General features: G+C 48.4%; 1 protein-coding gene across 4 annotated transcripts in view; it reads left to right on the top strand.

Moving 5' to 3' along the window:
* LTBP2 (latent transforming growth factor beta binding protein 2) overlaps positions 1-16,139 on the top strand; it is a 71,159-nt gene that overhangs the window by 20,299 nt on the left and 34,721 nt on the right. For all 4 annotated transcript variants that reach the window (XM_030949841.1, XM_030949842.1, XM_030949843.1 and 1 more), the window contains exons 4-6: positions 11,991-12,172; positions 14,109-14,279; positions 15,854-16,054. In XM_030949841.1, the coding sequence (XP_030805701.1) occupies positions 11,991-12,172; positions 14,109-14,279; positions 15,854-16,054 (554 nt within the window). The remainder of the gene's footprint in view (positions 1-11,990; positions 12,173-14,108; positions 14,280-15,853; positions 16,055-16,139) is intronic.

Here is a 16,139-nt window from a genome sequence, read left to right as displayed (position 1 = left end):
CTTGCCAGCTTTGAACTTTCCACATTCATGAGAAAAAGGGGAACTTGCTTACTGCCTTACTTGGGCTGCTGACGAGTGTCCAGGACTGTTTGTCCACCATATGTCTAGCACTAGCAGGAGGTCTGTACTAGCTACATACTTACTGAATGCATCTTTGCTCTTCTGCTCACTTATGACTGTCACTCACTCCACATTTACGAGTGTTACAATTTATTAATATCCGAATATCAGAGAAAAAAAAAAGCCAGCCCTTGATGAGAAGCATCCCCCTGTTTAAGTGCATTCCTGTGGCATAGGCTGTGGCAGCTTTCCCACTTCATTTGGTATGGGACCAGCCCAGGAGATCCATAGTACACAATGTTGAATTCCCGGGTAGAACACCGGTGCCAGCCTTGTGCCACTACAGTGTCTATGCTTGTCACTTGAATGGCATATTTTCTTGGTGCAGATAAGCCCTAACTGCAGCTTTCTAAGGTGCTTCCCTTTGGCAGTATGGTTTTTACAAGGTGGCCAAACATTTACATTCCTTGATCCAAAGCTAACTTTGAGTAGATATCTGAGACATTGTTAAAAAAATTGAAACTAAAAAGCCAGTGCCACTCCGGGTGAGAATATGTGAAAAGGAAAATATGTCACTCAGGACAATGAGATCTCCATAAGCTCCAGATCTAGGCCCCTTTCCTGCTTTGACATAGTCAAAAGGCCTTGGCAAGCTGGATGAGAAGCCTAAAGGAAAAACTCAAGCTACTCAAGAGGAGTGTAAATGCCATTTTTCTTATATTAAAAAACCCCTCCTATTTTTAAATTACATGATATACCTTCTCTAGTCTGGCACCAGATTCAGTTGCTTTATTTTCTAGTGTTTTAAAGCTGTCAGCACCCCTCTGGTTTATATTTTTTATGTATTTACTTTCTGGGGGGTTGCATACCCTTCAGAGCAGCAGGAGAATAGCTGGCTTTCAGGCCCCTTTTCAAAACTCCAAATATGGTCTTTACATTAGACCTGGTTTTTCTGCACCTCCTTGGGAGCCATTCCTATAGCTTAATGCAGCCTTTAGGCAGTTCAAATGCACTTTTCCTTCTAACTGAGAGTGCTGCTACTGTCAGCTCGATCTGAGACTCCATGCAAGACAGCAGGGTGCAGGGCAAATACATTGTACATGTGGTAGGTAAGGTAGTACAGAAAATCCAGTTTATAGCCTATTTTATATACTATACATATATCATTTGGGACATTTATGACAATACAATTTATATAGCAGTTGTATAAAAAAGAAAGTTGTTAGAAGAGCACTAAGGCCACATGATCAAATGCTGAGAAGACTTTTCCTAATGCCTGAATTTGGATTGCCATCTATCTTGCTTTCAGCTTCCTTGTGCCTGTGGATTGCTGCAGTTTCTCATACCTGACTGTGTGTTGCCTTTTTTGGTTTCAACTGGTACTTCACTAAAATCAAAGCTGCTCTCTTTAGTTGCGAATGTTTCACATAAATCACCAGTGCTAGCAGGAAACAAGGGATTAATTGAAGCTGATTTGATACAAGAAGTGGTTGAAATGAAGATCTAAAAGTCTCCATATAAAATCTACTTGTTCTCTTTTCCTTTCTTCAGAAGCATCCGGAGAAATGCTGCCCTGAGTTCTTGGTGCTTGGTGGGATTGGTACCTTGCTCTCCACACCACCTCATTTTTTTTTCCACCTGTGTGAAGGCTCTCATTTAGGCAGAAACTAAACATCTAGGAAGGAATTAAGAAGACATTCAGGCTGGAAAAATCTTATCTGCTGAATTAGTGCTGAAGGAAAAATATCCTCTATGGAAGGAAGAAATCTGGAAGGAGAGGCTAAGATTTTTCAGGGTAGAAGTGAAAAGCAAATTAGTCAATGGAGGGTAATGCATGTGGTGCATACCAGGGACTGACGGTGCTTAGGACCCAAGTCAGATGAGTTTTTTTCCCTGCACACCCTGGGCTCCTGCTCTGAGTCAAGGTATTCTTTATTGCCAGAAAAGATCTTGACAAATTGGAAAGAATTCTGAGGGAGGGAGGGAGCTGAGGGGAACGGTTAACAGACCCACATCTGCAAAACTGAGCCAAGTGTTGGCCTTGGAGGATGAGGAACATACTTGGAGGCTGAGGCTATCAGGATGGGGCAGAGTGTATCAGGTTGCCTGTAGCCTTGGCAGGGTGGCCATGGTAATATTTCAATGGTATGGCTTTCTAAAAAGCAGTGTGCCAAACTATTCCAGGGATGTAATGACAGGTTGATAATGACACTGGAGCTTTGCCTTCTCCATGACTTTGGAGCTCTGCTGTTGCAGAAGTGGAGTCCAGGCGCTGCCAAAGCAGGTGCAGGGCTCCACATCCCTTCTCAATGAGGAGTCTGGGAAACCTGTTCCTCCCTTATAGTCCTTGGTGTGGGTGCTGAGGACTATGTGAGAGAGGTCTAGAGCAGACTGATGGTCACGGTACTCCTGAAGTCACTGGCTTTGCCATCAGGCATCATGCTGACATGGCCAGGAGTGTTCCTGGTTCCCAGACACCCGCTAGCCATTTGGCTAGTGAGCACGTGGAGGGATGGAGCCAGCGCAGAGCAGTACAGACTAAAAATCACTGGGGTGCTCATTCCCTGATCCTCAGCAGGGATGAGACTTCAAGAGTGAATAGCAAAGGTTACATCCCAGCTCAGCTCTCATGGATTGAGTGCTGCAGGTGCAGGAATCCTGTGTGTGGCTGAGGATGGAGCAATGTGAGAAGACCTAACAACACTGAGGTAATAGATCCAAAGGCCAGGACATCCTGCTGGGTGTTTAACCATGATTTTAGCTTAAAATATGTCTTAGATCTACAGCGTTCCCAGGATGAGTGGGAGACCACCTGCTGTAGATGAAAAGCCTTCACTTCTTCAGATGAGAGCACTACACACATCTCTTCACGTTCTTGCTCTCATGCTGTGTGCGTGTGTTCAGCCACAAGCTCCTCACCCCCCTCACATGCCTGGGATGAGAGAGGCATTTCCAGCCCTCTCTGTGTCCTGTGTAGAGCAGTGGGCAGGCAGCTGGCTCCCCCCACTCCCAGGGGTGCATGTGGGTGCGAGGATGAATAGGCTAAAGTGTTTTCTCAGGGCTTTGAAGCTGGCAGCCTAGTGAAGGGGGTGGGTGTTGCTAGTCAACAAGATAGAAATGAAACTCAAATGTGCTTGTTTTCTCACTGTTTTATGGGGGAGATGAGTGACCTCCCTGCAGCCAGTGTTGAGCTTTTCTCTGGCTGATGCCTCTGTAGCAGGTTTCATTAGATGGCAGCCAGGCCCTCAGCTCACAGCTGTTGTGTCTTATGGAAATAGAGGGCTCTTTGAGATGGAGATCTGTGTGCTGTGTACAAGCACAGGTTGATGTGTTGTCCTCTCCTCTTGTATGCCATTGCCCTAAACACAGATCCTTCCCTGCCAGGTAGGACCCTGTACTGGGGAGCGTGGGGAGTAGGAGAGGGGCAGAGGAGGCCTTGCTGTGGTTCGTGGGGGGTTGAACCTCAGTGGGGTGGTCATAGTGTGTGACTGACAGCCCATTGTGTGACTGACAGCCCCTCGTGTGACTGACAGCCCAGCTCTGGCTGTGACAGCAGCTTGTGCCAGGGTTTGTGGTGGAGCACAGGCTGTGGCCATGCGTGATGGCTGCAGTGAGATGGTGACACTGATGGAGACCTGTGTGTGATGCCAGCTGTTAGGATGCTTCTGTGCCTCGAATCACTAAGGTGTGAGACTGCCTGTGTGACTGTGTTTGGCAGCAGTGCTGTGCCTGTTGATTGTGCTGCTCAGCACCAGCCCCTCCATGCAGCAGGGGAGCCAACTGAGGCAGTTTCTCACTGTTTCAGCCCAAAGGAACGTGCAGCTGAGCACCACAGGCCAGCCTGGGCAGTTCTGCCAGAGAGGTGGTAGCTTGCCTGGTCTCCCTCACCATCTAAATTCCTGTTTTAGTCTATGGAATGTTCAAGATATGGCCCAAATATGGCATTTGTAATCAAGTAACCTGGCATGGTTCCTCTGTTGGCTCCACTTGGAGCTCAGAGCAGTTGCAGGCTGCATTTTTATTTTTGGCTTTGGCCTGCACTTCAGCTCTGGAGACAAGCAGATTGCAGACAGCTCTTTATCACATTTGGCATTTGAAAATCATTATTCTGGCCATTTAATGGGTCAGCACTAAGTTCTGATGGATGCACAGTCTGCAGCTCCTGGTGACCACCTGATGCCATGTCCTTGAGCAGGGCATGTTTCTGCAGCCTCGCTGGGCCAGGCAGGTGCTGTTCCCATGCTTGGAGAGTTGGACTTCTTCCAGGGAGTCAGTTGCTCACTGCCTAATACATGAGAGCAAAGAAGAGCATTCAACAGAGTGGCAGGTGGCATGTGTGGCACATGTGGCAAAGGAAGGGCATTTAATGTCAGCAGAGAGCTGTGTGGAGGCATGTGAGCAGCCACTTTGGCTAAGGAGAAAATTGGATCCCGAGAGACTGGTTAAAAAGGACTTGTTAGTTGTTTGTGAGCTTAGAGGGGTTCAGTTACGTATATGGTATCTGGCAATTCCTGAACAGATAAAATTAGAGTTCACGGCCCTCTGTCTCTCTGTTCTAACACAGTACATGGCAGGCTGGGAGCCAGCTAGGATGGCTCTGCAGCACTGGCACTGCTTTGGGGGCCTGAAGAAGGAAGATGCCAAGGTGGTGGTGGTAGAGTCTGAGCTTGGTGGCATGAAGCAGACAACTGGTGACTCTGCTGCCCCATGGACTTGCATATCTGCTGCTACAGTTTGTAGTGAGAGATTCAGAGAAATCTTGGCCAGCCACTGGCACATATGTCAAGTGGAGCAGGCAGCTGGAGTTACCCCCGCAACACGGCACAGGTGAGAGCCCAAAATAAGCCATGTGGGCTCTGTGAGAGCTTCTTCATCACTGTGGTACAGGATAGGGCTGGCACCTGGGTGCTGGACTGACATGACTCTTGGCATGTGCCAGTGACGGAATATAATGTGCATCAGGGAGCCTGACACATGTTCCTGGCCCTGCAGCTCCACTTTGTGAGTGCTGTTTGTGCCCTCCCACACAAAGGGTGTCATCAGTGACACTCTGCCAACAGTAGCTCTAGAGGTCTTGAAGGGGAAGAAAGATTTGGATGACTTGCCCCTTGATGCCCCTGTGATGGTCCAGGTGCCAGTGTCATCTTGCATGGCATCTGGCTGTAGGTGCCTGTGGACCTGGCCCAAAGGCACTGAGCAGTCATTCTTGTGGCTTTCATGGTACATAGATTCTGCTTGGCTCTCCCAAGAGGGTCTTATGCATGTGGAGGCTGGCAACTGCTGCTGTGCAGGAGAACTTCCCTTGCCTTCCATCAAATGCCGGGGAGCGGAACTCCCTCATTTGAATGGGAGGTACCAGGGCTGAAGACACCAGCAGGAGGGACAGCAGGCAGGCTTCAGTGGTATTTCTGCTGCCCCTGGAGATAATAAGCTGAGCCAGGATTTATGGACCTAATGTAGGTGAAGTCAGGTACCTTGTATGGTGTGGCTTTCCCCCTCCTCCCAGAGTCTTAGCAGAGCTGTCTTCCTTGTCATGTTTGTGAGCTAATTGATAATAAACTGGAGTGCTCTCTAAGCAATGCCTCTCCTGTGCCTGAGCCCTGAATCCTTTCTGCCTGCTGAGGAACCTATATGGAATCCAAGAAAGGGGAAGTTTCTGGTTTGCAGTCAATTTACTCCTTTCCAAGGCTGGCTGCTTCTCTTTCCCCCACAGACACAGATGCTGGTGTTAAGGCTGCCCATTCTTCTGTTATGCTTTAGTGGAAAATCAGCAACTGCTGAGCATTACAAAGGGGGAAGTGAATCACTGATTTTGGTCCCTGTGGCCCCAAGCAGGGAGGGCATCTTGCCAGAGGGACAGGCAGATGGACAAGACAGACACCAAGTATATTGTTCAGCATTTAGAATCCAGGGGAGAACCTGCCTGTTGCCCTGGCAGGTTATCAGGGGCTGAGCTGACTCAGTCCCTGTCCTGGCTGAGCCCACTCATGTTGGAAGTGCACATGCAGGCTGCAGTCTGGAGTAGCTGGGGTGCTCTTACCAGTGGCTGCCCTCCATGGAACTCTGCTCCCAGCCCACGGGCAGCACGTGTCCTTTCTGGGTACCTGGAGGCAGCAACTGCATCCCAAGCAGCAAGCTGGTTATATTTGGAGAGATGGAGCTTGTTGGGCCCTGAGATGGGGTTTTCTGGACCCTGGGAAGATAGTTTCTTCTCTGAGAGCTGCTTATCTTCAGATTTGTTTTGGCCAGTGCTATTGTTGCCCTTCTGAGAATTGCTCCTTAGGTCTCAATAGTCGCTGTCATTTCTCCCTGATGTTCAGCATGAACATCAGATTTGTTTCCAGCTGGAAGAGTAAATTTCCAATCCTCATCTCTCCTGCCCTTTCCTTGTCTGGGGTTAGTGCCCCTCCCTGCTGACCACACTGCCCAGGACTCACTCTCTCCACAGTGCCTCAAGCCATCCACCCTGCTGTGGTCTGTCAGGCTTTGGCTGGGGAGAGGGTGAGGCAGGCTGGATGAAAAACCAGTAATACTCTTGTGGTACTTGGCTCTGCATTTCTTTTACACAAATAGCAAAAAACCCCACCGTTTCCCAGCTCACTAGCACTCTGGCCAAAGTCAACAGCTGCACGAAGAGCAGCCGATAGAAGCTAAATCCAGGAAAGACTGAGGTGTTGCTGCTGGGGAGAGGGAAGTGCTTTGAAGAGTTTGCCACCTTTGCCTCCAGCTCCAAGGAGGATGCCTGGTGTTAAGTCACTAAGAGAACAGTTTGCCCACCTGTACTCCCTCTGGCTTTTGCTTACCCAGAGAACTGTGATCACCAGAAGTGATCTGAGATTTGAAAATAGTTTCTATATACAGTGGGTTAGGAAAATAGTATTGTTTTCCACATACCTCAGTCTCAGTGATTTAGACTTGGTTATTGTGACTCTGCTTATCTAATCTTGAAATTGCAGGCTTTAAAAAAACCCTGTGGTTGATTCAGAAAACAGAGGTCTTCCTATCCATCTGTGCAGTTTCTGGGAGTCTGCCAGCTCAGTCCTCAGTGGAGTGACAGGAAATCACTCACCTGCTCTGTTCGGAGAACGGGCACCTTGTAGGTTCATCTGGGACTAGCAGCAGAGCCACGATATCCAGAGCATACAATATTTTTGTACCTTCTCTACACTGCTAAGACTAAAGTAAATGTAGAGCAGGGTGCAAGTAGTACCCAAATTCATTGAAAATAAAAGGTTTACACACGAAATGCTGTGGTGATGTGTGGGATTACTTGCTGAATGAAATACAAGTGTTATTTGGGTCCTGCAGGGATATGTAGCACTAGAATGTAGGGGACTAGACCTCCCTTAGTTCTCTTGACTTCTAGCACGTGTCCTCAGGATTACAGAGAATCCAGGCCATTGACCTGCACCTCAGAATAGGGCTTGTTGGATAGCTTTGAACTCTTGCAGATGTGAGTTAGTCTGTCTGCACAGCTCCCTCCCATCCCAAATCTCTTAATTTTGATAAGCACCCAATACCTATAGGTGTTTCCATGTGAGGGTGACTGAGGTCTCTCAGGTGGACCTTTCAGCTGGTAGAAATCAGCAGGAGCGCTCACACCATGCTCCTGGAAGGAGAACTCTGCTCCCTCTGCCTTCCCTCCTTGCCCCATGTTCTGTCCTGGACCACTGCCTCTGTGAGCTCCAGAGGTGGGGGCTACAGGACAGCCCAGCAGGAGAGGGGTCCTAGGAGTCTGCATGCTGATTTTGCCCTGCAGGCTGTGCCTGACACAGAGAAAGTTGTCAGCAGCTCTGATGGATGAAGAGCAGGCAGTTGTCTGTAAAAGAAGAGACCGCTGCCTCTTTGCAGAGATGTGTGCTGGCCATGTGCCTGGCTGAAGGAGTGGAAGGGAGTGATTCCATGTTGAGGGAGGCTGTAAGACTGAATGAATATGAGGCCCTGGGACTTTTGGTGACTGGAACATAGTGCTTGAAGTGTCAAACTTCTCTGCCTCTTCATTGCCTCTTCTCAAGCAGGTGGAGGCATGGAGCATGGTAACACAAGCTCCACACTGCTGTTTTGGAGCTACCCCATCTGTTTCCCATCCTCACTCTGCCCCCTAGGACAGCCACACAGCTGAGACAACCTGTGGCAGTGCAGATCCCTGGGAACTGGCCAAGCTCTGGCCCTATGTTTATTAGGATCCATCAAGTGGATAGGGATTGCTAATGGCTTCTGATCAGATCTGTACTGCTGTGGTGAGCTCAGGTGTATTTCCTGAGACACTTCAAGCAAGCCAGTCCCTGTCTGCCCAGCATGGACAGACTCTGAAGGTTTGGAGGGAAAAACTCTGTTTTGTTTTCCCTGACCATGAGCCAGCTGCTCAGCATGACAAATTGAGATGGAAAGTGCCTTTTGCCATTGACTTCTGTAGCCCAGGCTTGAATGGTATTACTCAACTCAGTCCACAAATCCCAGTGCTCATCTGCCTAGAATAGAACCAAATAAACAAATTAATTCAAAGCAAATCTGACCCCCCCACCTCCTCCCGACTTCAACTCACGCTGGAATGCTTTGCCAATGAGATCTCAGAAGGATGACTTTTCCTCAAGTGTTGCAAACCATAATGTTCCTACTCTGTTTTTCCTTTGTGAAGTTGGCACTGCCCCTTGTAGTAAGGTCATGTAATCCCTCCTTATTGGGAACTGAAATGCTAATGATTATTTTATTTAAAACCCTTCACATGTTGTTGTTACGGGGTTTTGTGGATTTTGTTACAAAATTTGGTAATCCTGGGAATGACAAGAGATGTTCCTAAAGACAAAGGGTGAAGTTCCTTCAGGCAGTGTGTAGAGCCCAGCCAAGCTCTGCCACTTGCACACAGCATGCTCCCTTTTCTCAAGGGTAGATGTGATGTGTGGGTTTTTAAGCAGAAGAGCTAATATTTCCCTGTGTTATGCTACCTGTCACCTTCACCCAGTGACTCTTCAGATCCCAGGGCCAGCAGTAGGACAGTCACTGGTGTTTGGGGGAATGCACTTCTTTTCCTCAGGGTGCTTCCATCTCTGCAGGAAAAGACCTTGGAGTCCCAGCCATGTTCACCCATAGGACTGTGCTTGGGGTCTCTTGCTGGAGATCAGAGAACAAATGTGCCTGAGCTTCCCAGGCTTGGTAGCTCCTCCCTAGCCTCCCTAGAGTTCCATATGGCTTTTCCTTTGTCACTGACAAAACTAGCAGTAGCACACCAGGTGACAGAGCAGCACATAACAGGCATCAGAAATTCCTTTTCTGGCTGCAGGGCTGAATTAGTAGCTCAGAAATGTGTGAGCAGGCCATGCCTGGCTGCCCTGGCCATCTGGGGTAGGTGGTACTCTGCAGAATCTCAGGGGAGCTTCTGAAAGGGACTGAGGCAGAACTGAAATAAGGTTCACTTCTCTTTAATTATTCTGGCTAGCCTTGCTGATTATTGAAAAACAAGCATTATTTGCTGTCCTCATCTCGATCTTGATTTTAACAAGACAAGAATTATTTTTGTCAGCACACTCTCCTCTCCTGAAGGCATGTATTGGGAGTTTGGGAATCCACCACTGAGGTTTTTGCACAAGGAAGAGATCTGTACTGCTGCAGGTAGGCATGCTTTCTAGTAAGGAATCATTTGGCTTCAGTTTGCAGATGTTGTCAACTCTTTACACCTGGTATTTTGTTCCTGTGGAGAAACCTGTGCCCTCTAATATGAGCACCTCCTCTTTATCCTAAATTGAAGAGATTGAATAGTTTAGGTTTCTTACAGGAAGGCATTTTCACCAGCCCCCCAGTTATTTATGTAATCTTTTTTTCCTGTGTTCTCTCCATATTTTTGACATCCCTTAGAAGATGTGACATATTTTACATCACAGCTAGGATGATAGTATAGCATGTATACACCCTCCTGTGATGAGAACGTGTAGGGAGGCAAAAATACCTCCCTGTTCCTGCAGTGTTTCAATGTCCTAATGTCAGGGCATTGAACTGACAGTTCGTATTTAATTGCTTGTCATTAGCCCTGAAATCTTTTCTGAATTGCTGTTTTCCAGGATCATCTCCAACTATCTGCAGCTGCTGCCTGCATTCCTTCTTCCTAGAAGTGTAATCCTGCATTTGGCTCTATTAAAATCCCATGTTGCTTGGATGTATTTACCCTCCACAGAGATCCAAACTGCTCTGTGTGATTGCTCTGTTCTCATCACAATACACCACATTGCAAATTTTTGTGTCAGCAGCGCACATTATCAATGTCGATTGTATGTTTATTTAGAAATAAAAATATTTATTTCCAGATGAAATTCTTGAATCATGCCAGGCCTCATACTGATCACCCTGGAACCCATCTAATTCCCTCCCCAGTGACAACTACTTCTTGTGTTCTGTTTCACAGCCAGTTTGTTATTAATTTTGCATGTGCCTGATTGACATCATACTGCCTGTTTATTTTTTATTGAAATAGCATAGGCTCTCAGATGGTTGGTGTGCATGTGTCTAATTCTATCAAATTATGAAAATGGACTCCTTTGACAAGAGTGGTTCTTCACAGACCTCCTTGACTCAACATCACTTTGTATTCCTTTTGTTTAGTTCCCAGATAACTGACCTGTGTGTCATCTTTTCCATTGTTCAGGGCTGATTTTGGGCTTGCTGGCTGACAGTTACCTTGTGTGTTGTTCTTGACCTGCTTGAATACCAGCACAGCATGAGCTCCCTTTCCATCTCCCCAGATCTTATTGTTATTCCAAGCTATCCAAGGAATGTCTGCACGGCAGAGCTGCTGTCAGCCAGTTCTCATTGAATCACCCAGTCCTGTTTGGTTTAGAAATTTGCCTTTCCTGTAGACAACTGTAACACATCTCCTGTGCTGACTGTGACAGGGAAGCTGGTAAAAACCACAGAATGGGATAGGCCTCTCTGGGCACTTCAGTGGGAAGTGCCACTCTTTGCCTCAGCCACTTCATCAGAGATGGAGGTGTTGGACAGGGCATGCAGACGAGTTGTCAGTGCTGAGGTTCAGTTACAGAGGCATCCAAGGCTGCGACTTTCAAAGAAACCCAAGGAGCGTGTGGGCAGCCAACTTGTTTTGGCCATTGGCTGTACCAAGCCTTTTTCCTTGCAGGTAGTGCAGGTGAGAGTGAAATGCTTTTGTTGGAAAGCAGAGTACCCTCTTGGAGGCTTAGTGCTGCAGTCAGTAAAAGGAAATGGGAGCAAGTGCAGTAGATCAAGATCTTTAACACAAGGAGCTCTGCCTTGTGGCCTACATGGCTTTATAAAAGTGTGTGTATGAGATGTGACCTTGAGAGCTGGATGGCTTCTCTGTGCTTAGTCCCCCAAGAGTACCAAAAGCCGTAAATGCAGTTAGTGCAGAAAGTTGTAACTGCTCTTACAGACTTCAGTTCTTGGTCATTCTCTCTTGTTTGTGACTCTCATGGGCCAAGTTTTGTGTATTTGCTTGGTCTGGCCTCTTCTCTGACTGTCTTATGGTTTTAGTGCTTGTTTGGGGCTGGGAAGGCAGGTCCTGAGAAAACTCCCACCATAAGAACAAGTGTATTTGGAGCTGCTTATGTTTGCTATGGTCAAGGAACAGACCTTGAGTGTGATGGGCAGGCAGAGGTTCTTCAAGGCAGCCAGAGCATCCCTGTGGAAGGACAGCCTGATGTGATGGTACAGAGAGGGTGTCTTGGTGAATACCGTGTCCTGCCAGGCTCGGGACATGGGGCATTGTTCCTAGAGGGAAACAGTGTGCCATGGTGATGACTGAAAGTAGGAGAGGAGTGGGATCCTGCACAGGTGGATGAATCTCTGTGTCCAGTGGCAGCTCAGGCAGCTTGGCAGTGGAGGTTGCTGCTACATTGGTGGACAGGCACTGTTGGGTTAGTGCAGTCACTTGTGAGGCATATTGGTGCATTTTTTCTCTTCCACAGGATTCAGAGCAGAATTGGCTCTCCTGTCTCCCCTCAGCACACAGGGTCCTCAAGGACTGTGCGGCGCTACCCAGCCAGCAATGGCCAGCTCACCTCTAATGCACTCCCCAACGGGAATGGACACGAGCAGAGCAGACCTGGCCCACACGCTGTTTCCCAGGAGCACACATTGTCTGCAAAAGGTAAGGTCTGTAGGGCTGTCACTCTTTTGGGTCTTCTTGGGGTCATGGGAAAGGGCAACACTGTAACTGGGGTTTCCCAAGAAACCATGGATTCCCAGGACTATGCTGCTCAGTGGAATGAAAAGGGAAGGTCAGCATGGGCATTGCTGGGCTTGGCAAAGAAAGGGGCCCTACTGAAGGAGGACACATCAGGGAAGCAAAATGCTGATGGCTTGAGACAGGAGCCAGAGGATGTAGGAATCCATAAAGTTAGAGGGTTTCAGGTTTGTGGGAAAACAGACAGGCCTCAGTGCAGCAGAGCTATGGATATTGCTGATGCATCTTGTTAAGCTGTAGCAAAGACGTGAGGAATAGAACAATAGAGCTATGTATTAGCGATTCAGAATAACTTTCTAAGTTGCAAAAAGTTTCTATAGCAAGGTTGAAATTATGAATAAGGTTTTATGCTTTGTCTCCTTATAAATGAACAAGCAAGTATTGTTTTAACCCCAGCTACATGTGTTTATGTTGATTAGATAGAATCACTGTCAATATGCTTTCTCTCTGTGTAATTAGCTAAGATGAGTATTTGGTGACTTGTAACAAGTAAGTTTCTTTGGCTTGCTGCCTAGATGTGAACTGTCAAGATCTTTGCATAGGCAAAACTATGTATTATAAAGATTCTGGAAAATAAACGGTTCCGACACATCCACAGTAGTCCCGTCCCGTTCGTGCTTGTATATAAACTGCCAGCGCAGAGGATATGACAATTGCATCTCAGAGATGTTGAACATCACCCCAGCCCCAAAGGGGAATTGCCTCAGTCTGTAGGAATGGTGTCTCCCAGCTCACTCCTCAGTCTGAGCAGCTCTCAAGGTCAGATTGTGCAACCAGCATCTATTTCTTCCCTTTGGCTGCTGCCTTGATGCCTTCTGACATGAGCAGGGATTAGGCCAGGCTGCTGGGACATGCAGATGCTGAGCCCAATGCTTTCCCAGCTAGGACAGATGCCAGTTGTCTTCTGAAGCTTGGTTCCCTCCTGAAGCTGTGATTCCCCGAAGAGGCACCTCAGCCCCTATGAGTAGGGCCATGAACCTGACTTAAACTGTAATCTGAAAGTGGGCATTGAAACAGGGAGCAGGGTGAGCACAGCAAGGGCAACACACGATTGTCCCATTGGAGTGGGATGGAAGGCTCTGGTGTCAAGACAGCTGGTTACGCAACAGTTCTGTCTGTTGACCATTTCTCACAAGTCCCAAAGAGCTCTGAGTGTGATTTCCCATCATATGGCAGGATGGTGAGGGACCAGAAGAGGACCATAGATAGCTGCATGAGGTCATTGTCGCTTGTAGGGTGACAATGGTTTTCTTGAGACCTGATGCTCTCTCTTCTGAATGCCAGTGTGTTTATGTGAGAAGACTTCCAGTGGTTTAAGAGCAGCCAGTCTTCTGGCTACTGATGTGGCTGGAGAAAGAATATTGCTTAAAGTGGAAAAACTCCCTTTATGATGAAGTTAGTGCATGAGTGTCCCTTCACATCTGCTCATTTAGAGTTATGCCACTCTAAATGAGCAGAACATGCTGCTTGCCATTGCTCATGTGTTGACCAACTCTTACAGCTGCTGGAGCAGAAAACAGGCTGGAGTGAGCAGGGGAAAAGAGAGACAGAATCACAGAATTGCAGAGTCAGCTAGGTTGGAAAAGATCTTTAAGATCATTGAGTCGAATCAATGATGTAACACCACTTGTCAGCTAGGCAATGGCACTAAGTGCCACATCCAGTCTTTTCTTAAACACCTCCAGGGACGGTGAGTCCACCAGCTTGGGGAGGGACATAAATCCCTCTTTGCACTGGGAATGCTTTGGAGTTTGAGCTGCGAATGAGAGCTTGAGCTGCAAATAACAGCTCCCCTGGCCTGGAGATGCTGTTTCCACTTAGCACTCTTTTTCTTTTACAGGGGCCAACCTGACAGAGAAGATTAGGAAGATAAAAATTGTCTTCACACCCACCATCTGCAAACAGACGTGCCAGAGTGGGCGCTGCTACAACAGCTGCGAGAAAGGAGACACCACCACTCTCTACAGCCAAGGGGGGCAGGACCACGATCCCAAATCTGGCTTCCGCATCTGTGAGCACCCCCATGTCCTCCACCTACCTTCTTGCCTGTCTCCCCACTCTATCTTCCTGCTTTTCCTGACTCTACAGACCAAGGGCTTGGGCTGCTGTAGGGAGGGGAAGAGATGGCTACTCTCAGCGCCTTGGAAGGTGTCTTCTGGGATCTTTGGGGCTTACTCTCTCTCTGGGGGAGGAAGAGAGACTTTGCCTCATTGCTCTCTTTCCTGGGCAAGCAGATCCTGTTTCCATCTCACCCTGGGTAGAGGGGATGTATGTGTTTGAGTTAGGCCTGCAGCCAAGCCTCACCACCTCCTTCTTCTCAGAGCCAGCTCACTGCTTTAGTTGGCATCCAGTCTTGGGGCTGACTTTCATCACCTAATTTCCTCCTGTTCTCTCCTTTCACTCACGTGGCAGCCAGGAGAGCTGGCTGCAGGTTGCAAACTGTTCTTATAAACAGGGCTTGCTGAAACCACTGCTCACCCTTCAGAGCCACTGGGATTGCTCATCAAGTCACTGGGATATCCAGCTGTGGGTTGGTCACATTGTCGTGGAGCGAGCTGGTGGGAGAAACATGCTGGACTTGCTGGGACTTGTCCTTTGAGTGCCTCTGTATCACTCAAATTCTTCTACTGAGAGAATGAAAAGTCTTGCTGCTGTGGACACTGATGGAAGATTGTGTTCACAGAAATTTCTGCCCAGGTCCCAGTTCAAACATGTGTCTCCTCCCCTTAAAGCGGGTGCTGGACTTGAGCAAATGAGCTTGAAATGGGATGGGTGTTCATCCCCTGGGATGAACCTAACAAGCCATCCAGGAATGTGGAGCAGCAGTGTCTCATACTGAAATGAGTCAGGATAATCTGTCATGGAATCCCATGTGAGATCCCATTGAGAACTGCTCTGGGTTGCTCCAAGCATGATGAGGTCAGAAAGGACATGACTCTGGTTTCATCTGTGCATGCTTTTTCTGAGCCTGTGCAGATGAATTGCTCCTGATTATTTTGTCCCACTCCACGCTTCTCCCACATGAACTGCTGGCAGGGCCAGGGCTGGATGTGAGACAGGCTCTGAGGATGTGGCTCTCTGCCTGTTCTGTCTGCCTCTCCCATCCTGCTGAGTTCCCTTCTGGGCTAGGAGTAAAAACCCTGCCAAGTGGGGAGGGGGTGATGCAGAAGGGAAGAAATTGGGCAGACTTGGCTACATATGGCTGCCACGGCTCCTGACCCACTCGAAGAGGTCCTGCTGTGTCAGCAACACCACCTTGGCAGCTCCCCAGGACATGGGTGCCCCAGCCTGGCTGTGGCCCCAGAGCCCAAGGGAGATTCATCTTATTCAAGCCATGCCTCCAGTTGTGAGCAGAGCTTGGGGAAGATGGTGCTGCCCAGCAGGGACCTGAACCTGCCTCCAGGCTGCAAGTGCTGACCCCAGCCCAGTGCTGGACCTGGTCCTTGGGACATCATGGGGTTAGTGCTGTCCAGGTGCAGCTGCCTGGCATCCCCCAGCTGCCCTTGGCTAGAGCCAGTGTCTCAGTTTCTCCTCTAAGCAGACTCTTGTTGCAGTGTGTTGCAATAGACTCTCTTTGCCTTGCAGACTTCTGTCAGATCCCCTGCCTGAATGGAGGGCGCTGTGTGGGCCGGGATGAATGCTGGTGCCCCTCCAACTCCACGGGGAAGTTTTGCCACCTGCCAGCTCCCTCTTTGGAAAAGAAGCAAGGAGGAAGAGGCCCAAAGACCCCAGCTGACAGCTCCATGAGGCACTCCACATATACCCTGCCCTTGTCCAACCAGCTTGGTGAGCATGGCCAATGGCTCCAGACTCCTCATTTTACTCCTACTTGTGTGCTCCTCAGATCTTTTCTAACAGGCCTGAGGAAGCC

This window comes from Camarhynchus parvulus, chromosome 5 (assembly GCF_901933205.1).
Source record: "Camarhynchus parvulus chromosome 5, STF_HiC, whole genome shotgun sequence".
Lineage (NCBI taxonomy): Eukaryota > Metazoa > Chordata > Aves > Passeriformes > Thraupidae > Camarhynchus > Camarhynchus parvulus.
Note: the sequence above shows the minus strand (reverse complement) of the source record. Positions and strands in the feature narration are given on the sequence as shown.